General features: G+C 41.0%; 2 protein-coding genes across 6 annotated transcripts in view; one reads left to right on the top strand and one right to left on the bottom strand.

The window, feature by feature from the left end:
* Positions 1-44: 44 nt before the first annotated feature.
* On the top strand, positions 45-19099 carry GEMIN5 (gem nuclear organelle associated protein 5; the record flags this gene model as incomplete). Of its 2 annotated transcripts, XM_080555838.1 has the most annotated exons (28): positions 45-198; positions 364-518; positions 1166-1347; positions 2106-2257; positions 2477-2596; positions 2779-2911; positions 3377-3536; positions 4150-4362; positions 5058-5143; positions 5592-5686; positions 6333-6466; positions 7626-7699; positions 8093-8274; positions 8376-8515; positions 9081-9252; positions 9508-9735; positions 10239-10352; positions 10766-10894; positions 11519-11614; positions 11913-12050; positions 12587-12734; positions 13289-13408; positions 14254-14464; positions 15153-15410; positions 16061-16223; positions 16663-17239; positions 17679-17775; positions 18456-19099. In XM_080555838.1, 28 exons carry the CDS (start codon positions 45-47, stop codon positions 18609-18611), a joined length of 4587 nt encoding a protein of 1528 aa, XP_080411964.1. In that variant the 3' UTR covers positions 18612-19099. The 2 variants fall into 2 exon arrangements, with proteins under 2 accessions (XP_080411964.1, XP_080411965.1); XM_080555839.1 differs by lacking the exons at positions 45-198; positions 364-518 and adding an exon at positions 617-826.
* A 1203-nt stretch (positions 19100-20302) lies between these two features.
* The window catches only part of CNOT8 (CCR4-NOT transcription complex subunit 8), a 6605-nt gene continuing 2051 nt past the window's right edge, over positions 20303-24856 (bottom strand). For all 4 annotated transcript variants that reach the window (XM_080555845.1, XM_080555848.1, XM_080555846.1 and 1 more), the window contains exons 3-7: positions 24443-24636; positions 23546-23707; positions 22709-22853; positions 21944-22054; positions 20303-21626 (exon numbers count right to left, since the gene is read on the bottom strand). In XM_080555845.1, the coding sequence (XP_080411971.1) occupies positions 21477-21626; positions 21944-22054; positions 22709-22853; positions 23546-23707; positions 24443-24636 (762 nt within the window). In that variant the 3' untranslated portion in view covers positions 20303-21476. The remainder of the gene's footprint in view (positions 21627-21943; positions 22055-22708; positions 22854-23545; positions 23708-24442; positions 24637-24856) is intronic.

Genomic DNA, 24856 nt, shown 5'->3' with positions numbered 1-24856 from the left:
CCGACGGCAGCGCCCGCGGCGTGAGGTAACGGCGGCGGGGCGAGATGGCGGCGGCGGGCCGGGTGCTGCCCGCCTCGCCCAACTGGTACTGCAGCCGCTGCAGCGACACCAGCGCGGACGGCCGCTTCTTCGGCTTCGCCGCCAGGCACCGCATCTGCCTGCTGGATGTCAGCAGCCCCGCCGCGCCCGCCTTTTACGGTACCGTGGCGGACCGGGGGGGGGGGGGGGCTTCGCCGCCCCCTCGCCTCACGGCGTGGGGGGTAACGGGAGGGGGGTGAGGGGGCATGGGGGGGGATTAGGAGGGTCGGGGGTGTGTGGGAAGGCTCGGGGTGCTCACGGGGCTTCCCTTGGTTGCCGGTGCAGGAGAGCTGATCGGGCACACGGACAGGGTGGCCGCCTTCGCCTTCTGCCGGCACCCCGCGCACGGCGGCCTCTGCGCCAGCGGCTCCGACGACGGCAGCGTGCAGGTGTGGGACGCCGACAGCCTGGGCCCGCTGGGAGAGCACGACCTGCACCAGGTAGGAGTCGGGAGCCGCCGGAGCCCGCCCTTTTATATCTCAGGTGGGGGGGGGGAGGGTCTCACGCTAACCCGAGGCAAAATCCTGAAGTGGTGAGGTTAGAACGGATAAATGCTTCTGGATAGGTTTTTTTCCTAGCCTTAGGTCTGCGTTGTTGTTACAACACCCTCACAAGCCAAGCGGTGGGCAGTCATCAGAGCTCTGTGATCAAGCATGCCTGTGCTTGTAGCACGTGCTCAATGCCACTTCACCCAGACCATGCCTGCTTAAAATCTTTTCAGCAAGTTATCATCCTGCACAGGACGGGGGTAAGAACGTACACATGGACAGCTGCTGTGACTCAGGATGCTGGCAAATAAGTCAAATGTGCAAAAGCCCAAAATAATTGAAAAGGTTTAGAACTAACCCAACTGATACTGAGGAGTGCTCACAGAGTATTTTCTGCTTGTGTTCAGTGTTACATGATTTCTAGGTAGCGAATGAAAGCAGGCTGTTAGGTTATTGTTGTCTGTTTTCCATCCAAAAGAAACCGCTGCTAAATGCACTTCATTTTATTCTGTGCTTTAATTCTTTAAACGACCTCCAAAATAAATTCAGTGGCCAAGCATACTAGAGAGCTTTAAATGTATTCATTTGTCTTTCTTCAGAATGCAGTTTCAGCGTTGCACTGGTCACCCCTTGTGAAGGATTTGATTGTATCCGGTGATGAAAAAGGGATAATTGTTTGTTACTGGCATAGCAGAAGCGACAGCCAGCAATTCTTCCCAGAGCCTCGGACAATTTTTTGTCTCACTTGTTCTCCTCATAATGAAAACCTCGTGGCTGTTGGGTAAGTATGTTTTGCTTCCCGTTCTTCTTCTGAAAGGTTCTTGTTTGGATATTTTGCTGCACAATTGTAAGGTTATTTTTAAGAGATTTTGGTGGCTGTTTTTTTCTTCTGGCATACAACAACTTAGAAATAACATTTTGATTAGTAGATGTACAAGGTGTAGAATTCTGTAACAATTCACAGGACCAGGTTTGGTTTTAATCCCTGAAGTTACTGAAAACTTATCTTTCTTTAATAGACTTCACTAGTGTTTGTCCTGGTACTGGTTACTTCATCTGAACAGAGTTGCATAGTTCTTATTGAGCCATTGTCAACCATTGCAATTCCTGTCCTTTGCAAACCTGAGACTGTATTGAACCTGAAAGCCCTTTAGACTTGAGAATACAGTTCTCTTGAGGGAAAACAAAGACAAGAGAAGGGAGGGAGTAGAAGCAACTTGTGGTAAAAAAAAAAAAGTTTTCCTTTTGTAAAAGCCACTGTTACTTCTAAAGTTTCTGAAAGCTGTATTGCTAATAAATTGGTGTCATTCTTGAAGCCAAATGTACTGTGTGGTTGCACATCTTGAAAAGAAGGCAGCTGCATGTATGCCAGTGCTCTGCTTGAGCTGAAGTTGACAACTATTCTCATTTTGCTTGTTATTTAACTTCTCTTTCTGTAATATGGAGATAGTGATCCTGGTAAATAGCTTGGTAGCCAGGTTAGATGATGTTCCGCAAGGATCCAAGAATCTAGTGGTTAATTGAAATCTCTGTTTTTAGGTACAAGGATGGCATGGTGATTGTAATTGACATCAGCAGGAAAAAAGAAATTCTTCATAGGCTAAGAGGCCATGACGATGAAATACATTGCCTGGCCTGGTGCCCTGTGCCTGGTGAAGAAAGGTTACCTGCTTGGCAAGATGAACTCCAAGGTACGTAGAAGTGATTAATAGTTTGTGAAATGCTTTTTAGCTCACATAATGTCCTACAGAACTGAATTCCTTATAGAAAGTCAGTAAGTACCTAATCAGAGGCAACGTATGAGTTCAGTTAAAGTATTTTCTGATACAGAGCAATGTATTTTCAGGTAATTTTTACAGAGCTTTGAATTTTAGAGTATAATAATTTGACTTCTATGGTATTTCCTTCAGGAGAAGGTGAAGTTCCAAATGGGGAGCTGAGTCAAGATACAGCTGCGAAGAAAGGTTGTTACCTGGCTTCAGGAAGCAAAGATCAGACCATACGAATATGGAGCTGTACTAGAGGCAGAAGTAAGTAAAATTAATACTGTGAGATAAACAATAGCAATATGGGAGAAGAGCTCCTCTCTAAGTGCAGGTTTCATTTGTAGTTTAAAGCGTGGGGAGTGTACTTAAAGCGTCAGATTTACAGGGCTTCTTTTTCTGTCTGATTTTGATGTACAAAGTCTAGATGATCCCTTTTGGTTCTGTAGGTGTTATGACTTTGAAGTTGCCACCCACAAAGAGAAGAGGTGGAGCTATTGATCCTGCTGTCAAAGAGCGTATTTGGCTGACTGTTCACTGGCCTTGTGGTCGTTCCACAGAAATTGTATCCAGCTCCTTTGGGTAAGTAGGACACGCAGCCATTTGGGTACAGACAGTAACTGTAGGTTAATTTATTCAATACTGAAGGAAGAACTGGGTAGGAAACCCTGACTTCTCCATCTTTTTCCTTTCATGATCTAGCTGGAGACAGGACAGGCCAAGAGTTAAAGTGGGAGTTCAGACTTCTAGAATAATATTATTTGTCCCATTATTTATCCTATAATCTAACTGAATATCAACTGCTAATGGTACTGATTGTGATTTTGCCCATTTAATGGGAGAAAATGGCATGTCAGTCTTCAATGTAGTTTAGTATGGTTATCTGTAGGGTCTTGTATATCTCTGTATAGGGACGTGTAGTGCATGTGAGTCTAGATTTAGTATGGTATTACTCTTACACTTGCAGTATGTTCATATGTGTTACCATCAACAGCCTGTGTTACTGTTTTGAAGTGAACAATGAAGTATACGCTTTGAATTTTGCAGAGGAGAACTGCTGCTCTGGGATTTGACCCAACCTGGAAAACGCAAGTGGACGCTTTTAGGATCTTCAGAAGGACAAAATCACTCCCGTATTGTGTTCAATCTGTGTTCCGTGAAGCATCAAGACAAAGAGCTGCTTTTTTCCATTTCAATGGATAGAGATGTAAGAACCCGTTTTCAAATTAACGTAAAAACAGCAGTGGCTATACAGTTTAACTGAGTGAAACTACCCCTTTTGTAGCTATATATTTTCTCCTAAAGTGGGTTGATCTCAGCATTTTATAACATGGCTTAAAATTTGTTCTGAGCGCAGGCTGTGTGTGTTTTTGTTAGTTTGTAAGCTCAAGCTTTTACCATCACGGACCAAATGATTATGCCCCTCTGGACTTGAATGGTAAACATTAAATAATGAGAGCTTACCGTGTTCTTTCTGTATATGTCACTTTAATATGGCTTTATTTTCATTCCTAAATTCATTTACAGTACTGACTTGTACAAACTAAAGCTTTTTTTTTTTTTTTTTGCCTTTTACAGGCAGCAGAGAGCCTCCTGTTTTGAGGTCAAAAGAGGACCATAGTATTAAAGCATAGTCATTTTGTCTGCTCCATTACAGTCTTCCAATTATTACAGTCATCTGTGACATACTCCCCTGGGTGGAAATGGCATACATTGTCTTGAATTTGACCCTCTGACTCTTCCTCTCACTTGTGCTTTGTTTTTTCCTTGTCATACCGGTCACTACATTTACCATTCATTCTTTCTTAAATATTCTTTAGGTGAAGTGCTGGGACCTATCAACTCTTGATTGTAGCTGGACAATGCCCTCGCTCGGGGGATTTGTCTATAGTCTTGCCTTCTCCCCGGTGGACCCAGGCTGCCTTGCCATCGGTGTAGGGGACAGCATGATCCGTGTCTGGAATACTTTGTCCATGAGCAATATCTATGACGTCAAAACATTCTGGCAAAGCATAAAATCCAAAGTTACGGCAGTAAGTGTGCTTCTGATTCCCTTTTTTTTCTTGTTTCTTTTATTCCTCATACTCTGTTTTTCTTTTTGAAGAAAGTTTGTCTTTCACTCTGAAGAAGGTTTTTCCCAACCAAATACATACAAAGCCAACTTGTTCCTTTTGTGCTCAATTCTTCTGGTATATAATACATGTCAGAATCGAGCAACACGCTTTTAGACCTTTTAATAGCCCTAGAAACTTCCTTACTTTTTTGGTTTTATGCACCTTTGCGATTGTTCCTTGCTTCATCCATGGTTCTCCTTGCTCTGGTAGGGGGTTTATGACATGCACAAAGCCTGACATGGATGTCTTCAGGTTTGGTTTGACTAGTGATTCACCAGAGGCTAACGTTTGGTAAAAGGTGGCAGCCTTAGAACATGGTAGATACTCTTGTTTGTACCAAAAGATTACTCACTGTCCTATACTGTTCTTGTAATGTAGATATAAAGTAGTATTTTAATGGTTTTAGTACCTTTCATCTCGTCCCAATAACTGATCATGGGGAGAGTCTTTGATACTCATTGTGGAGTGATCAAATCAAGTGGCTATAGTTGGAAGAGTGGATATAAGGGACAGTCCTTGCTTATCGGTTTCAGTGTTTAATTTTTTGTTTATTACTTAGAAATAAATTGTATGTGGCTTGTGTAATTTCGTGTCCCTTTCTAATTTTCTTGCAGTTATCATGGCATCCAACTAAGGAAGGTTGCTTGGCTTTTGGAACAGATGATGGAAAAGTTGGCATATTTGACACCTTTTCCAGCAGGTAAGAAAGAAGCTTTCTAGTTCGTTAGTGTCAGATCTTGCTGGTGTGTCACTATGCATTAGGTGATGTGGTCATTCCTGAGGTATATGTTTGCTGTTAGATAAGAGATAGGATTAAATTAAAAGCAGTCAGATGGATTTTCAGTGTATCTTTTCATCTCTTCATTATGTCTGGTAGCTCTTAAGTAACCTTGCTCAAATTGCATAACCATCATGTCTTGGAGGTCATCAGTCAAGGGAAACTTTAACTAGAAAGATGTTATCAGAAAATGAAGAGCAACATGCGGGTGCAGTTCATCAAGACAGTTTTGTTCTGTTTCTAGTAGTGTTCTACAGAAGGTGTTGTCCATTTTCACCACTGGAATGTGGTGCTTTGATTTATTTTATTTTCATCTGTATTTCCCTTTGCTGAAATTTGATTACCCCTGCTTTCTTATATTCCTGCCCAGTGCTAAGAACAAGCCACCTCAGATCTCCAGTACTTACCACAAGAAGACTGTGTACACACTAGCCTGGGGGCCTCCGACTCCTCCTCTGTCTTCTGGTGAGTCTTGCAATGTCTCGTGACAAAGTAGGACATCCGCACGGAGCCCACAGATGCCATGAAATTGGTGTGCTTTCCTTCCTTAGGAAAGACAGCCCTATTTGTTTGGTAGCCATCCTTTCAAGCCACTAAGGATGTGTTCTGCTAGAGGAATCGTTAATAGTTTTGCAAGGGAGCAAAACAATCTGTTCTAGTTCTTGAATTCCAGTAGCTTTAAAGGAAGTAAGTGGGAGTGGAGTACACCACCTCTGCACTTACCTCAGGGTATTACAAGCAAGTAACTGCATGGACTCTGCAGTAATTGTTTAGGGTCAGATGGGGGTTCCGTAGCTCCATAGATATGTTTCTACCATTCAAACTAAACAGAATAGCGCCATTAGCTCCTCTTATACAGCTTATTTCTTTTTTCCACTGACCAAGCTTTAAAGGGAGTATAAATATGTGAAGCGATTGTACTATGGAGATATCTGGAAATGAGAGGTCATTTCAGAGGATTGTATTGTGAGAATTTCTTGCTGCCAGATCTCAGGCAATCAAAGCACATACACAGCTTTTTAAAATAATGTTTGATTTATAGTGGGAGTAATTGCTTTTGCTAAGACTGATGAAGAACATAATATATTTAGTCATTTCCTCTGTTGAATAGGAGAAGGTGAACAACCCTCTGTAACTTTATATAGTTGTGCTGGGGAAGGTATTGTTTTTCAACACAACCCTTGGAAGCTTAGTGGGGAGGCAAATGACATCAACAAGGTCATCAGAGACACTAATTCAATCAAAGTGAGTATGATTTTGTCTTTTTCTATGGATCTGCGGTAACCGTGTCATAGTTCTTGTAGCCCTGTAGTTGCAGGTTTCTGAATTTGCATCCGTGATGAATCTGTAACAAAAAAAAAATATATAAAACCCTCAGTCTCCACGGGTGAAACTCTTTAGACAGTTTATGTGTTTGCCACTGAAAGAGTCTTCTCTTCCCCAGTGTCAACATGGGACATCTGTTCCTGGCATCAGTTACTTACTGTTCTATTTTTCTTCTATAAAGCTGTACATGGCTGTTTAAAATAATTGGTTTATACAGAGCTTTCCAGTTTCAACACAGCTGAAGTAATATCCTGAGTAATGTCATAGCTTAGACCACGTGGTGGGCATGCATGGGTTAACTACCTCAGTTTCTCTGGTTCTTTTGTTGCAAACATTAACTTTTTCATTTTTTAAAATAAACATAGCAGTAGGTAAAGGCATTCATGATTCTGCATGAGTCTATTTCCTGTTACACTTCTGCTAATGCAGAGCAGTTGGTGATAACTGACCATAACTAGTTCTCGGGTATGATTCAGTCATTTCTTAGTTGAAAGGATAAAGGAAGTGAAGTGGGTTAAGTCTTCAGTTGCTGTGAGACAGCATAATTCAACTGAAGTCAGTCAGAATATACTAGATCAGCTAGGTTGTGGCTTCATGCTTGAGTAAAAGACTTGCTGGAAGTTAAGAGACTAATGTCATAAGCAATGAAATAATCATTTTTAGGCATCTAAATCACAGTTGTACTGCAAGTCACTTGCATCCAGATTAGAAAGAATAGGAAGAATTACAGTAAATATTGATTTCTTTTGAAGGGTGGTAGAATTTTCTTGGAAAGTCTGGGGCTTTCTAGGGAGCCTAAGGAGAATTGAGCGTTAATGTCTTACTGGAAACCAGACAGACTTCCTTTGAGACGTTCCACCAAACGGATAAAAATAGTCACTGATTCTTGCATCATTTTGCAGTCCTTAATTGCTCGAGCTTACGTCACTGCTACATAACTCAGCCAGCAGTTTTGTGACTTTGATTCTGCAGGCTAATTGTAACTGTCCAGTTGCTGGTCTTGTTCTGTTGAATGCATCCAAGAAGAGACTTAAGAGTTTGTGTGCTTGTTTCTAATAGTTGTGTCTTCTTTCTACAGCACAAACTGCCTGCACGCACAGAGATTAGCTGGAAACCAGATGGCAGACTCTTGGCTCTTGGCAATGAAGATGGGTATGTTTTGCTTGTAGGTTAAGGTTGTGTATGTGCCGATCCTGAGTCGAGTCACTCTAGTGAAGCGAAAGTACTTTTGTTATCCTGGTTTGTCTCTTTTGTTTCATTGCCAGTGTGCCTGAATTGTGATAATACAGCATTCTTTGCTGATGTTTGGTTTAGTTGCTTGTGACATTGATCCACAGCATCGTGTTAAGTAATTTTTCAGGGATCTAATCTGACTGAAACACACTTTCTTGGTATATTAAACCAGGGTGTGACTTGAATCAGGAAAAGAAAAACTCATTTAGCTATTCTTTTTCATGGATTGTTGTTCTTATGCAGGATAACAACAAGAAAAAAATCCCATTTTCACTGACATAAATTTCTTACATTGCTGTTCTTACATTTCAGGTCAATTGAAATATTTCAGGCTCCAAGCTTGAAGTTGCTCTGCACTATCCAGCAGCATCATAAACTGATTAACGCTATTCGATGGCATCATGAGCATGGGAGCCAGCCAGAGCTGAGTTACTTGATAGCTTCAGGCTCAGTCAATGCCACTATTTATGTGCATAATCTGAAGAGTGTCGTAGGTAATAGTTTGCAAATTATATTCCAGGTCTTGGCATCTTGTTTTGCTTTATTCCTGGTTTGTATTGCCAGCCATACTTTATCATTTTCTTTGTTCTTTCAGAGAACACTTCAGAAAGTCCTTTGACAATAACAGAGCCTTTTCGAACTCTGTCGGGGCACACAGCTAAAATCACAAGTCTTTCTTGGAGTCCCCACCATGAAGGCAGATTGGTATCAGCTTGTTACGATGGCACTGCACAGGTATTTGCTCTACAGCCCCTCAGAAGTGTATTTGTTTTGCTTTCAAATCATCCGTTCTGCAGTATTTTTGAACCCAGCTGACTGAACAACAAAGCTTTTGTGAATTTAACTTGCTTAATTACTACATGTTTTCCCTTGGCAACAATCTTATTCTGGATAGCTGAAACAGAGAGATACATTTTGCCTTATGTTTATTTCTGGTTTTCCTACACACTGCACAAATGAAAATGTTGCAAAGAAGGCTTTTAGTGCAGACCTATGAAAATTTGTAAAGGGAAGCTGGGCAGTGGATATGTTTTTGTGCCTCACAAACTGATTTTTAAGTCCAGTTGTTATTGTTTTCATATTAGCATTTTTGGATCTTTAAAAAAAAGAAGGATGCAGATATATCATTGCGAACAAAGCAAGCTCTTGAGTTTTCTCCATTTACCTATTGGTAACTGAAATATATCTGTAAGCTCACTAATAAAGAAGATCATAAAATGCAAATCACTGAAGAGGAAATGCAGAGTTTTAAGGGAGGAGGAGACTTCTTGAGTAATTTGGTTTCTTTCTGGTTCATAAGGTATGGGATGTTATGAAGGAAGAGCCACTCTGCAACTATCGAGGGCACCAGGGCAGGCTACTGTGTGTGCAGTGGTCACCAGTGGATTCGGATTCTGTTTATACTGGAGCTGACGACTTTTATGTTCACAAGTGGTACATCTCAAAGCAGGAACATACACGGCCTCCTCAGGGTAAGTATATTCAAACAGAAGATCCTTTCCTGAAGAGGATGTGGGAGCTGGGGAATAGAGGGTTGCCATGAAATGGTAGTAAAGTTTTCTTTGTTGAATTCAAACCTGCCTGCTACCCTTTCAGGGATAAACTGTCCAGTTTTAAATAGAGTTGTATCCCTATTGGAAAACAAAATGTTGATTTTGGGAGGCAGACAGCTTGTACACTAAAAATCTCTACAAATAATGTGAAAGTAATTTTTGTGACCTTTATAGGCAAAAAAAGTATAGAATTAGAGAAGAAAAGAAGTATCCAACCAAAAGTCAAAGCCAAGAAGAAGAAAAAGCCTATAGGAAAGAGTCCCGCCAAACAGGATCTAAGTGATGCCGTGAATGGAGATGAGAGCATGAAGGATGTATTGCTAGAGGAAAATGGAGTGTCAGACCATGAAGGAGAAAAAGAAGCTCGGGAGATGGAGTTGCCTGATAAAGTTTCCGCAGCCGGTAATAATTAAAGTGTCTTAGTTTAATGATTCCCAGACTGCTCAGCCTTCAGAGCATCAGCAAGCTTAGTACTTTCATGCAGGATTTTGTCATAATGTTGTTCTATTGAAGTAGTCCACTTGAAGGAAATAGAAAAGGTGTTCTGAAATCATAATTTTATAAACTAGTTTGGGACTAGTTGTCTTTAAATAAGAGATTCTGGACTAATGAACAGAATTAACCGTGTCTTGAAAAAGTGTCATTTTTGATCAGTGTTGCCTTCTGATGATAAGTCTTGTAATGATAGACCTTCATTAGTGCCTTCTGACATCTTACTTAGCATTCTGACAGTTCTGTAACATTTTCTTATTATTTACTTTCCCTAAAATGCTATTAAGTTCTATGGCAAAGCAAAGCTTACTTTCTTTCTATTTTTAAATTATTGTTACAGAATGTGTATGTCAGGTATCTTGCTATGGGTTTTTTCCTTTTTCAATCACTTTTTTAATCACTTAACTCCACAGTGTCCAAGGATACATCTTCATCTGCATCTGAATACCCTCCACTCAGTTTGTCAAAGCCTTTTGTTACCCAGAAAGCTACTCCTGTGAAAAAAGATCCACCTAAAGAGAAACCAAGTTAGTATGTTTCAGATTGTTTTGATGCGGGACTGCTAGAATGGAGTTTGGCAGTAGCTTCACTTCTTAATGAGACACCAAAAAGTGGTGGAGAAGGAGATTCTCTTAAAATCTCTGTAATATTTCAGTTTTCTTCTCTTATTTTCCCTGCTTGTCAAGTCAATTGGTGTTTAATGTGGGCTGAGATACTGCCTTCTAGTTGCTAGTTCTTGTCCAGGCAAGATGGGCAGAAAAATAAGCAAAATGATCAGTGTTCAAATGTTGGAATTGTCATAAAAGAGATGCAGGTGGCACTTGAGAATCTGGTTTTTATTTTCACATGCAAGGAACAGGGTTGTTTTGGAGTATGTCTGAGAGTTCTGCTGTAGACTTGTAACTGTGCAGCGGTGACTAAACTGTGACTGATTTTTCAGCTTTTGATGCCTCTCTGAAGAAGAAGAAACCTCGCTCTATTCTACCCTTCACCACATCCATGGATCACAGATCAAAAGATGAATTGCATCAGGACTGCTTGAGGCTGGCTACATGTCTGAAAACCAAAGGTATCAATCTTAAACTGCAGCTTCCTCCATCTGATCAACTGGGTAAAATACTTAGGGGGTAGGTGCTCTAAAATATTCAGAAGTATGTGTCTAAGGACTTGCTTTGGACCACTAGGCTTTAACTTCTGGAAATCTTGGCCTTTGTGCAACAAGTTACAGTCTTCTATCTTGCTTCTCCTGAAGTGTTTCAGCATTCTGTAGGCACTCCAGACAAGTTTTGTGTAGGATCCTGTATATAGTAGAGATGGAGGTAAAATTGTTTGTAGAGCTGCAAAGTTTTTTTTCACTTTCAGAAGCACAATACATGCAGGAGAAAAGCCGCGAGGGAGATGTTTTTATTCTCACAGTATGGTTCCATAGACTCAGAGCATGCAAGGGAACTTGCTATGTTTGATTTGGAATAAATGTTCTGCTCACACACAGTCCTTCTAATCAAGCTTAGGTACAAATTCAGAGTAATGATCTGTGAAAGTGAGCACTTGTTAAATCTCTATACAGGTAAGAAAGTGGAAGATTCAGATATATGCAATAGTTGAGTGTAGTGGAGCAGAACAGTGACTTGGCAGGTCCTAGTTCCCTGTGTTGTATCAAATCTTGAATGTTCATTCTCTTTATCTGTGTTAGATCATAATGAAGATGTGTCCCCTGACCTCGGGGATCGTATCCATCTGGGGCTGTTCGCAGACAGAGCTTCTCTGCACAACATGATTGATGTGGAAGGTAAAGCGAATAATGAGACCAATTTGACATTGTCACTGTGACATTCAAGGAGAAGACAGATTAGGAAAAATGCTTGAATTTTCTTCACTGCAGATTACAGTGTAGGTTTGAGAATGCAGGTCTTTATGAAGAGAACAAAAGACTTGCTTTTCCCAAACAGTTTTTATGGCTTTCAGATGCAAATCTGCAATGTCTTAAGCCAGAACAAATTCATTTTTGCCACTGTATTTTACAATGGTGAATAATGCTGTTGCACTCATGCCGATAAGTAACTAGGAAGTGTGTTTACTTCAAACAGGAAAATATCACTTGGAGAATGGGCATCCCGAGCTCTTTCAGCAGCTCATGTTGTGGAAAGGAGATATGAAGGGTGTCCTCCAGGCAGCTGCTGAGAGGGGAGAGCTGACAGACCAGCTGGTAGCAATCTCACCTATGGGTATGTTTGTTCTTGTAACACTTAAGTAGATTGAATTAGCTGCCAAGGGTCACCTCATTATGATTTCCTGAGTTGGAAACTCATGATTTTTCTGGATTGGAAAGAAGTTGCTTCTTTAACTGCGTGATGGCAAAAGTCAAACACAAATCATGCTTATGACAGAGGAAAAAGACCACAAGCGCCCCTAGGTTGGTATAGCAGAAAATATAGTGCTCTGGGACTTCTCAGAGGAGCAGGCTGTGCTTCCAAGGATAAAGTTGGTACTTTGACACGTGTTGCAGTCCCTCTGGCTTGCTGTTGATTTAAATACGCTTTTGTATTTACTGATACTGAAATCTTACAACTGTGTTCAAGTCCAAGCTTTTCCCTGTCTCATTTCCTCAGCTTGTATTAGAATGATTAAAAAAAAAGAGAGAGAAACTAATCTGGGGTGGAGAAGAGTTACGTGTTGAAGAAACCAGTGATGATGTCAGTCTTGCAGGAATTCTTCCAGTTTTAAAACTTTGCATGTAATTGTATTGCCTTTTCTTTTGCAGTTGGATATCAGGCTTGGGTTTGGACAGTAGAAGCCTTCGCAAAGCAGCTGTGCTTTCAGGAGCAATATGTGAAAGCTGCCTCCCATCTCCTGTCCATCCATAAAGTATATGAGGCTGTTGAGCTCCTGAAAGTGAATCATTTTTACAGGTTGTTGTATATTTATGTTTAGATTTTTGTTATTTTCTAGTGGGGTAGATTTCCTTTGATGGTTTGATTGTGAGGTACAGCCATTGTGCTGTAACATCTGCACTGTGGAAGCTGCATGAGAGTGTTTACAGAGAAGTTACCAACTCTACACAGAAGTATGATGTAAAAAAATTACCTACTGCGCTACATTTTAATGATTAAGACACAATAACTGAAAAAGAATGGAATAAAACAACATAGTTCTTCTTTACTCTGAATTAAAACATTTTCTGTAGAATGTTCCCCATGGCGGATTGTGTAGCCAGATACAGGTATTATCGGTTTGGGGTTTCTCAAAGTGTTGGGTGCTTTTTAAATAGGAGATGGGATCTCAAGATGTAATGGCATTGGTTTTCTGATCTAGTGAGACAAGTTTTCTTTTTTGTTCATGGACATAAAATACTTGAGGCAGTTTCTTTTTAAATGCGAGAGAAACTTCCCTTACAAAAGGAGGAGGTATTTGTTTTTTATACAGTCAATCAACTTTTCTGTCTGGTTTCTCTTATGTGCATTAGGGAAGCAATTGTAATCGCTAAGGCCAGGTTGCGTCCAGAAGATCCAATTCTGAGGGATCTCTACATGAGTTGGGCAGCTCTGTTAGAGAAAGATGGTCATTATTCCATGGCTGCCAAATGGTAAGTGTTACTGGTAAGAAGACAGAATTGGTTTAATACCTGAAACAAGTTGTTGACTTTTTAGCAGTAGGATCTGATAACTGGCCTGTTCATTATTTGTCTAAGGTGCTTTCTGAGGCTCTCACTAGACTCCCTGTAGTGTAGTATGAAAAGAAGCACCAGGGGGCAGTTCAGAGCAGAAGGCCCGAATTCCATACTGTAGTGCAGCCACCTCTTTTCAGAGTCATTAGTGGAAGTCTTGGGAAACTAGTCTAGCAAGACTAAAATTAAGATGTATGCAAAAAATCCGTGTGAGCATTCTAACCTTTCCACTGGAAATGTGCAGTGCAGCGGTTGATCTTGAGTTTCTTGTTCCCTTAGCTAACATCCTAATCAGTGGGTCCCCCTCCTCCAGTCAGAGTGTTTCAAATTTGTGACTACCAAAATTACTAACTATGCTTGAAATATTTTGGCCTGGAATAGTGTGGTGGCTTTGCTTGATGTTGATTGCGGCTTTGGCATTTTTGGAGTGTTCACACTTCTGAAAAGATTCAGCCGAAATCCGGACAAATGCGCTAATCTTTGTCTTTGAGTCTGTTTTGTTGTATTACTCTTCTAAGCCATGCATGGCGTGTGTGCCGCCATCCAGACCAGTAGGCTGAGCCACTTTCCCTCTGGAGCTTTGCATTGGATCAGGCACCTCTGTCTCTAGCAACCTTTTTTAAAGCAAAGTGATGAGAGCTCTGACTCCTTGTGGAAAATAAAAGTTTATGTTCATTTGTAAGTTTGTGCTAGAACTATTGCAATACAGTTTCTAAGTGGTATCTTAGTACTAACCTAAGGTCAATTTGTTTGTATCTCTTCAGTTATTTGGGAGCTTCCTCACCCTATGATGCAGTTAAGGTGTTGGCAAAAAAGGGGGATGTGACATCCCTTAAAGCCGCTGCTGAGCTTGCTCTGTTATCTGGAGAGGAGGAATTGTCAGCAAGTTTGTCTTTCAGATGTGCCCAAGAGCTGCTGTTATCCAGAAACTGGGTTGGAGCCCAGGAGGTCCTTCAACAACAGAAAACATTATTTGTGAGTCTGGTTCTTTCCTTTCTGCTTCATTTTAGCATTGTCTCTCTCCAGATTAGCTTAATTTTGCACCTCTTCCCATATATTAACAATCCACAGGAAATCCTGAATGGATTTTGCCTCAAACTATTTTGCTAAAAGTTTGTGCAATAACACTTGAAAAATAAATAAATAAATGCATATTTGCAGAGGAAAGGGGCATGTGGTGAGGAGGCACATAGATAGGCTCCATGCATCCTAAGTATGTAAGAGAGGTAGTGGAGGTTTTTCTGTTTATTGTTTTTTTGTTGTTGTTAATGATGTATTGCAGTTTTCTTACTCAGATTTATTTTAATTTATTTATTATCAGTACATAATACTAATCAGAAGAAAGAGGTAAAAGGTGGTGTTCAGCGTCATTCAGAGTGAATGTGCTCACTGTAACTCCATCTGCTATTACAGGTTTAATCCAGGAATTCATTGTTGTGTGGATTGTGAAGCAGAAGGTTACTTTACTCGTTTTGAGGCTTCCTTCTGACCTTAGAGCCTCTTGGTCTGTCAGCATTTTTATTTGGTAGCTGCTGTTGTGAAGCACCATCACCAGCAAGCCGCTGCTAGCCACATTTTTAACTTTGACTGCTTCTATAGTCAGTAAGGGATTGTTTTTTGTTTTGCAACAGCTCAGTGCTTTTTTTTTTCCTCTTTTTTAAAGGGGCAAAGACTTGTTTTCTGCCTCAACGAACTGCTTTGCAAGTGCCTTAGTGAAAGAAATCCCTGTAACCGAAAGAGCCCTGTGCCTCCCTGTTACCACAGCTGGGAGCTGAACAGAGACGCCTCATTTTTTGACATGGTGATAGAAGTGTGGCAGAAGGTGTTGGGCATGAACACTGCTGAAAAAGCCACGTGTGCACGGGAGCAGCTACGCAGCATTGAGCATCCTCCTTCTACCAGCAACACCCACCCAAAGCAGGTAATTGGACTTGGATCTGTATACACGCTAAGCCTCGCTACGGCATGTGCAGTAAAACACAGCCACGTTGTGGTGTTGTGTGAGCTGTTTCCAGGGGACTGCTTTCTGCATCCTGCTAAAAGATGAGGTTATAGTCTGAGAGAGGTAGATGACAGGCACCTGGGGCAGCTTCCATACCTACCAGTTTGTTTCTGCACAGGGTAAGAACGCACATATGGTGTCAGTGATGAGCACTGAGATCACTGACGTGCTGGCTGGGTGGGAGTGACTGGCATAGCTGAGTATTCTCAGCGGTGATACGGGGTTTTGTGTAGAACTGTCAGGAGAAGCAGGAGTGCTTGTCAAAATATCCTGGAGTTCAGAAAGTCTGGTCATAAGCTGGTGCTCCTGCAACTCTCTGACCTCAGTGAGTCACTGACCTTTGATGTACAAATTAGTAGGACACATGCAAGCACAGTTGCTGATTATTACAGTGACAAGTCACGTAAAAGTGCTCTGATTTCCTACATAAACTATGTAAATTGCATCATTGTGGAAATTGCTTTTGAGCAAGTCATGTGCTTCTGGACTTTTCTGTAATGGTTTTAACCAGTGAGTCATTCGTGCTTAGCAGTAAAATTATTCATTGTGCTCTCTGCTGCTTCCTCTAGGTGCTTTTCCATATCTCCCATGACCTGACCCTTGCAGCACTGAGCTATCAGGCTGCTGCTTGGGATGAAGCAGTGAAAAGTATTCTTGGTGCTGTGACCCGCAGTTACGATGCCAGCAATTTTACTTTGATGCAAGAGATTTGCAGTATCTTCCTTCCTGACGGTAAGTCTTTTCTAGTACATCTCCTGGCACTGACAAATAAGGGGATCTTCAGAGCTATGTGCCCATTATTATTACTAGGCATAATATCAGGAGTAAGATATTCCCGTGTATAAGGAAACTTGGCTTTTAGCAGTGTACCGCTCCCATGCTGAGTTCACTTCGTTGTCTATGGAATCAGGGTGGTGCAAGGGCCGCTGGGAGATGAAAATTCTTGACTGGAAGGAAGCTCAGCAATGTCACCCAGTGGTGGTGACGTTAGAAATCCAGCACGCTCTGATCTGTAAGGGAGATGGGCACACTGGAAAGCTCTGTTCCTCTCATAGTTAGAAATCACTCTGGGCTGTTCTTCCCTTTCTTCTCCAGAGCATGCTATGCATTTATCCTGCAGCTCTTATCTTATAATCTATTTATAATCCTTTTTTTTTTTTTTCATTATTAGGCTGTGAGAACCTGAGAGACAAACTGGACAGCACAAATTCTCAAAGCATGGCTGCTTGCAGAAGTTTAGAGGGCTTCGTGGCTTATGGACTGCTGTATGATCTGTGGTGGAACCCACCCAAAGATTCCACCATCTCGCAAAAGACTGGTTTGGATCCTGTGCTGTGTCCCAGTGAGCAGACAGCTCTTGAGCAGAGTTCCATTTCAGGTCCCTCCTCTCCTGAAGATACTCCTGATCAAACTGCAACTAAGATGGACAAAAATCTCAACAATACAACTGAATTTCAGAGATGTGAGCCAGGAAGTGACTCGAGAACTAGCTCAGTAGATTGGGTAGACAGACAGTCAAAACTGAATGGCTGCAAAGTGCTTCTTTCAGAAGTGACTGCTCCTTTACAGAACACACAGAGAGATATAGCTGAGGTCCAGCAGATTTTAGCAGACATGATACACCAGCATCAGCAGCAGAGGAATGATCTCCAGGAAAGCACAAACGGAAGTATCCAGGAAGGCAACCTGCCGCAGAGTTCGGAGAATGAATCAGATAAACCAAGCTCTGGCAAGAGCCAGATAAACTGGTAAGCTTTCAGAACGGGAACAAAGAGTTTGAAAGGTGTTGCTTTTTGTTTGTGTAGCGGGTTTCTTGTTTAGCTCAGATTCCCTCTAATCTCAGGCTCATTGCCCAGGGACACTTTAACATACTACTGCTCAGAAGTTTTGCATATCCCAGGAGCACCACCACATGCATGAACTTAACACAGCTGAACACCTTTCTGATGCACAGGCTGTGTTGATACAGTGAGCAAGCAGGGCAACTTGAAAAGGGGAGGATAATGAAAAGGACAACCATGATCTAACAGTTCTGTCTCTTCGTTGAACAATTATTTGGGACTTCAGCAAGAAAGAACTAGAGGGTTCTTGTCTAACCCTCTCCTGTGCTCTGACTACAGTAGGGAGGAGGCTATGTGGTCATTTAAGCAAAACAGTAATCCATTACACCTGCTCTTTTCTTGGCAGTAAAGATGAAGTAAAGGAAACAATTACCCTCCCTGAGCTAACGAAGCGCCTTCTAGAAGCAAAGCAGAAACTAGCAGAATTTCCAGACAGTTTAAAGGTAAGTTTTCAGAAGAGGTGGCATGGTTCTGAAAGAAGACAGTCTTTTCGTAAGGGGAGTCTCATCATATAATCCTCCCCCCCTTTTTTTAACGTAAGGTAAGGAGCAACAACTTTCTTTGTGCCACAGTTGCACTCTAGGTTTGTAAGATAAAGGTGTCTTACTCTGCTGCCTTGGTGCTAGCAGTGTAAATACAGACTGGCTCACATACGTGAGCAGAATTATCCTCCTTTTCACTGGAATCATCCTCCTTTTCACTGACTTGATCCTATGGCAGCTTTGAGAGTTCACACGTCTCCACGCTGTTGGAGAGCGCAAATAAAACTTCTCACTCGGATATCCTGGCTGAAACTCTCTGATGGGATTACTTTTAAAATACTTGATACTATGTTTGCAAAAACAGTTTTGATAGTTGAGTCATGAATGTCAAGTATAAAATGACCTGTATTGATCAGAAACTGCTGAAATCACACCATGTGCTGGAAAACCATCTCTCCTAGTCTGCCTTGTCCCCTCTCTTCTCTAGTCTGTTAGATAACTGAAGGTAATCACAGTGATAGTGCGTAAGGCAACAAACTTGGTTATATGTGCTAATGTCCTAGAAGAACAGGAAAAAAAAAAATCTGATGACTGTCTCTTCCAAGGCTACACTTTTTTTTTCTTTTTTTTTTTTTTTCCAGTTCTTTCCCTTCCCTGATGTGCTGGAGTGCTGCCTTGTACTCCTTCACATTGGATCCCAGTGTCCTCCTGAACTACGTGAACAGGCATTGGATCTCCTCAGGAAACACGGTACTGCTACCGTTTACGAGAAGGCTGGCAGGAAGTTCTTGACATGACGTTTTGAGACCAGGCACAGCTCCTTAGAGCTGCCCTCAATTGCTTAACACCAATTAACATCACCAAGGCTGTTCTTCCTTCAACTGAAGGTTTGTTTCTATGGATGTGGTTATTGATGACTACTAGTTTGGATAAAACTACAAAAAAATCAGGTTTATATACAGACACTCATGGTCATCAACTACTACTGAAGAGATTGTTGTTAGAGAACTCAAAAGCAGTAGAATGTGGCCTTGAAACTGTATACAGGATTTTTGTATTGTCTTTTTTTATTTGTTGGAAGTTAAGCTAAGGAAAACTCTTGGAATTTATGTTCAAGAGAAACAGTTTTGAGCAGCTATATCAGTCTTTCAGCAGAGGAAGAATAGGAGCCACCCTTCGGAAAAAATAATGGTTCCTTTAAGTAGTCTGACCCTACAACCAGTATTGTTCTTAAAAGCATTGTGAATTTATTTTCCCTCCTCTAAATAAAGTGTTCTACAAGCAGGAATTGGCATTTGATTTGATGAATATAAATTAATGTCAATCAAGGGTGAATGCATTAAAAACAAGTCTTTTTGTTGTTTTAAGTACAACATAAATTGAACATGCTAGATAGAGCAAGTATTGTGTGCTATGACTTAAACCTTGTGGAATGAAGCCAAGTATACAAGTTAAAAGGGAAGGCAAGAGTTGTTACAGTTGATTCCAGCATAACTGGCAAGAGATAAGGGACTTTTCCAGGTCAGGAAAAGCAGAAGTACCTGTTCCTGACACTGTCCGTGGCTGAACTTTTTTTTTTTTTAAGCTATAGTAAGGGTAAATGTGAGGTTCTAGTAGGTTCTATAAAGGTGCTGCAATTTAAGCATCTGAAGTGATCCTAGATTATGGAATCTTGAACATTCAACATTTTGACCAGTCTTAGAGCTTACTTAAGGCTTTTCCCATCTTAACATAAAAACTAACTCTTCCTCAAAAAGCAAGCCTGTAAAAGCCTTAGTGAATATAGCATCTTAGTAATTTCTAGAAGCAACTTAAGTACAGCAGAAAAAAATAATGGGATAGGAGGTCACAGATTTATAAAGTTGGTAAGTACAAAGATTTCTCTTTAAAAAAAATACTAAAATCAAGAACTGTTCTAGATTCTTGTAGTCAGAATGCAGACTTGACACTGATACAGTTCCTGCTTCAAGGCATGTACAGCATCAAAACAGTTCAAATAGCAGTAGATAAAAGTAAGGGGTCATACCAAAAGATTAATCCACCTGCAGAATAAGCTGGTGATTTGAATTTGCTAAATTCTGTACGAAGCACTTAAAAACCAGGAGGGGGAGCTACTGCTTAACCAAACAGCTCTCCTATTAAGCAAAACAACTAGTCAAGATGAAGCAGTAAAACTTCACAGGAGCAAAATGGATTTGCCATTTCAAGTGGCTAAGCTGCACTGAAATAGTCCATAATTCTGCATCCTGTGCTGACAGAAGAGCAAAAAATGAGTATGAGTACATTTAAACTCAAAATTATTGTATAGTAGCTGACAAAAGTTAAAAGCCGATTTTATTAAGAACTACTGCAGTAGCACATCATAAATAGTAAAAGAAGGAAGAAACTTGAGCATCTTCCCTCTCTTGGATGCAGGTATCACTAATTCAGATTACAAATCCTCAATTCTGAGGAATTTTAGTACTTGATGGAAAAATCCAAAACAAGGCCCGTTTTAAAAAAATTTATTTTACAAAAGTTAAAAACAAGTACTATTTACAAGCATTTTAAATACCAGCTCTAAACCTTCACTCCTAAGTAAGAGTTAAGCTTGTTTAAAATGCATTTTACGTTTATCATGTCCAAAAGATTTAAAAAAAAAAAAGAAATGCCATTACCAAACTGTTGGGGAAGAAAAAACTATTGTAGAATGGCTTGAGTTTTAAAAGTCAGAACCCCACGCTGTTCTTCCATCCTCTAGCTGCTTTTCAGCTGTTTATAATGAAAAGGAAGGGAGCTACTTTGTCACTTCTTAAGCATATGGTAAAATTAGGGACTGGAGAAGTAGGGGAGAAGAGGGACAAGTGTTTATCCATCTGCTGAACTAGCTGTGTTACAACAAGAAGAATAAAATTTGTAGGTCTAGCTGAAGAAGACTGAAGTCAGAATACTGGTCCTGTCAAGAGGTCCTCGAGCAAAGGTTAACTTAATCTACTTCCAGAACAGTTTATTAATGCCTGTAAGAACTAAGGCAAAGCTCAGTATGAGTCAAACCTGTACCATACAGAATTAGAAACTATGGAGCAGATCAAATCAATTCCAGTAATATCCATCCCCAGTGTTGTTAAAGCAAATCTCTGAATAGTTTTAGCTGCAAGGATCATTTTTAATGTCATCCTTTCCGAAACCTCCGCAGTGATCAAAGGGAACAATTTCCACAGGCTATACAAAGATAAAAGAAGCAAACCATGAGGTGAAGCTCTGACCCTCACAACATGCAGAAGTTTTAAAATAAGCTTTCTAAAGCACAATTTGCAAATTCATGTGCGTGTCTGTGTCCGATTTCATTGGATTTCCAGACCCTTAGCTTTACTGGATATTCTACTCTTAAGTCTTCCTTGCAGATTCTGTACAGTATAAAGAGGAAAAAAAAGAGGTATACACAGTTTCTGTCTTTTGCCCTTCGTATTAAAAAGATGGCAAATCACAAATGCTGGCATTAGGAATTCAGTCAACTCTCTCCTTCTGGGTTTCAAATGAAGATGCAGCTCTTCATTCAGCAAAACCGAAGGCCTTCTGCAGACTGTGTACTTTAGATGCCTTTTGAAACACTCTTAGGGAAAATAGTTGAGGACAGCAGCTGCCAATACAGTAACCATGTTCTGCTGAGGGGTACCCACTTGTCATGGCTGCATGTTGTTGATAATAGCCAAAATACTCATTTTTTCTTGGGCTGAGTCCACATCTTCATTTTGTTTCTGAGCCACTCCGGTGCCAAGGCCATACAACCGCCCACAATACTTTGCATCATCGATCGTATCCTCAAAAAACAACTGCAGAGGGGGGAAAAAAAAAAAAGAGGCCCAATTAAACAGTTCCTGTTCCTTCCTAAACTGGAAAGCACCTAACCTTAATTAAGGAGCTTGTCTGAAGTCAGCCACCTCTAGGATTCAGCGTGGGAAGTAAAATAAGGACTGGAAAGAAGTACGAACAGAAAAAGTGTGTGCCAATATCAACATTTCCTATTATTGACATTTTGAAGTGCGGCAGCCACAAGGCTCAAACAAAAACCAAAAAAGCCAATGACATCAGTTGTATTGGCATTGATGGATAGGGACTGGAAAGAGAACCAGAAAGAATAACGCACTACCTCTTTCATTCTGAAGAATGCCATTCCTGTGAGAAGAGAATCTGATCCCGCCTGGTGCTGTCTTCCAATTCGCTGCAAATCCAGCTGATCTGCCACCTCTTGAAGGCCACCCTGCAGTGAAAACAGACCAGACTCTGTTTTGTACGAGCCCTGTCTTACCACAATTGCCACACCTCTCCAAAACACAAGTGTAAATATTGGAAGCAGTTTCCAGCAACACGCGCCAACTGTGAGTGAACTAAAATGGTAAAAATCATTCAAAAATGCAAAAATACTCTCCCTAAATTTAGGTGCCTTGCTTTCCTGCTGCAGATACTCAAAATATGACTGTATATTCACAGATTACAGGTGCTGCACCTTTCCCACCCTTTCCTGAAACAAGGCTGTGATTCAGTAGATAAATTACTTTCTACCCTCTGAGTGTCTACCAGATAATCAAGTCACGCACTAGTTCGTGTAAAACAAAATGCTCCACCTTGAGTAGGAAAAAATAAAGAATACTGAATTACAGCTGCCCTCTGAAATTAGCAATACACAAAGTTACGCAAATGTCCCCTACACGATAAACATACTGAAAAGCTTAAAACTGGGAAGGCAGCATCTATTAGATACGAACTTAGCCTAGGTGTGTGTGTGTGTGACTATTCGCTTTGATACGCACTCCAGCTTAGAGACAATATACGTGGCAGTTCTGTCATTTGCCTTACTGCCCATGTGCAGCACTGATATCTACCCAACGCTTGTTTGCTGGGGAGACGCAAGTACCTTGAGGTTTTTGCAGCTCTTCATGAGGTACTTTACATCGTAGATAGATGGAAAGAAAAGGTTCAAGATATGGAAAAACTCGTGTTCCTCTTCTGGCAACCTGGAATCTGTCAACAGCTTCACCATGTAGCCAAAGTCATAACCACTGAAACCAAAAACATACAGAACCTAGATAAACAGGCAGCACCTGTACTCGTCGGTACTAATACCACATTTTTCACAACACAGTAGTTTTCAGTAGGTTTGGAGTTTGCTTTTTAATATCCTATAGCTTTCAAACCTTAACATATTCTGATATTCATAAAACTCCAGACAACATGGAAAAGCACGAAACCCCCTGAGAATCTCTTCCCACCTCCTCCTCTCTCAAGTCCTTTCACTTGCAGTGATACCAAGGACAAGAGGCTTTGCAATCAAGTTGCTTGAAATACTGCAAGAAAGATACCTTAACTACAGAGTTCTTCCTCTGTGCATACACACAAGATGGAAACTGAGAAGAACACCAACATTTAAGGCAGAAGAAACAAACCTTACTTTGCAACGCGCACAGGTTAACAAGTTTGAATATGACTGACAACACTGACACCTTTTTTTCGCCATAGAGGCGGACTGTAACAGCAAATGGATTTGCAAGCAGCGCATACCCAAAATTCAGACCACAGTAGGTGCTAACATAAGTGGTGCCACTTCTTAAACTTCGCCTTCAACTTTACACTTAAGAACTGCAGAGCTGCTAAATCTTAAAAATCTCATCATTGTCCATAGACCAAAGCAGCAGTATTTCAGCCAAAAAGAGATTTCATACCCTTGTAGCATCAGTGATTACCTCCGACCTACCTGTGAAACGACAGCCATTTCACACTGTCACTAAGGACGACCCCTGAAGTCATGAGCAACTCAGCAAAATGCAGGGTATCGATCCCTTCTTCTTCGTGCTTCTGGAACTGCAGCCCAGAGCTTGCGAGGAGGTCTATGGAATCCTGAGAGTACATATCTTCCCTGAAGGAGAAAAGCAGCTTTGCACTTGAAGCACTAACAAGTCAGCCCTTTCAGAAAAATTCCCCACCTGCTGCATTTTGGAAAACTGGAGTGACCATTAGGCTCTCTCTCCGCATCTGTCTCTCTAGAAAATTCCTATCAAATCACTTTCAATATGATCATTGCACCCTCCCACATACAAAACAAGCTGTTCTGAAATCTTAACTGGACTGCAGTTAGGATTTACACTCCTTATAACAAGATTCATCCCCTTGAACAGCTGTGACAATTCCACTGTTTTTTTTCTTTAGATGCCAGTTTATATTTTAGCATGGATCTGCAAAGAGAGATTCTCCTTTTTGCTGAAAACAGCACATCCATTTCTTTTTAGCAGGAAGAGATGGATTTAATTGTTTAAATGATTATACAATATAGAGAGACAGATACAGAAAGTGTATAAAGTTTAAGACCATAACATTTTTCCAGAAGCCAAATTTAGGGCACACAGAATTACTGGGCATAGGCTATTTATGAAGGGAAAGGGTATTACAGACAGTATTTTAGACTGGCTTTGACTTCCAGAAATATTGCAACTCCTGTCATGCCAAAATAGGGTTCCATAAAATCAGAATCTGAATTGTTACTGCTCAGAACCAACCACCGATGACAAACACACGGACGGGCTTCTGCATTTCCCAAAGACAAGCACCACTTCAGCAGCAGTGGGCAGACTATTCCCTAGCTCAGAAGACTCACGTAAGGTTGAACTTGAAGTTAAACTGCCAGGTGTTGATCCCGGAAGGATATTCTCCTTTCTCATTTGTGAAAGTCAGGCCCAGCTGGATAATTTTCAGAAGGTCAACATTGCACCGAAGGAGCTGATACTGATAGTCGATGGAGCTGCGGAATTCACCTATTGGCCTTACAACAACCCCCGGAAACTCTGTGTCCTGGGAAAGAAGAGCAAATCTTATTTCATCACTTGTTCCACCAGGAGTATGTTCAATTCCACACTTGCAGGTCTCAACGCTGCATTCTGTGAATCCTTCTATAAAAAACTCTTATTTTTAATCCTGTTTCATATTCTATTACGGATACTACACTGTTACAAGTGTTCTTTCATTTCCATCTACTATGTGAAAACTCTTTTACTTAGGCAGTGATTGTGTG

Source organism: Anser brachyrhynchus (assembly GCF_964034855.1).
Source record: "Anser brachyrhynchus genome assembly, chromosome: 14".
Classification (NCBI taxonomy): domain Eukaryota; kingdom Metazoa; phylum Chordata; class Aves; order Anseriformes; family Anatidae; genus Anser; species Anser brachyrhynchus.
The sequence above is the reverse complement of the archived record's forward strand: the minus strand, read 5'-3'. Positions and strand labels throughout refer to the sequence as shown.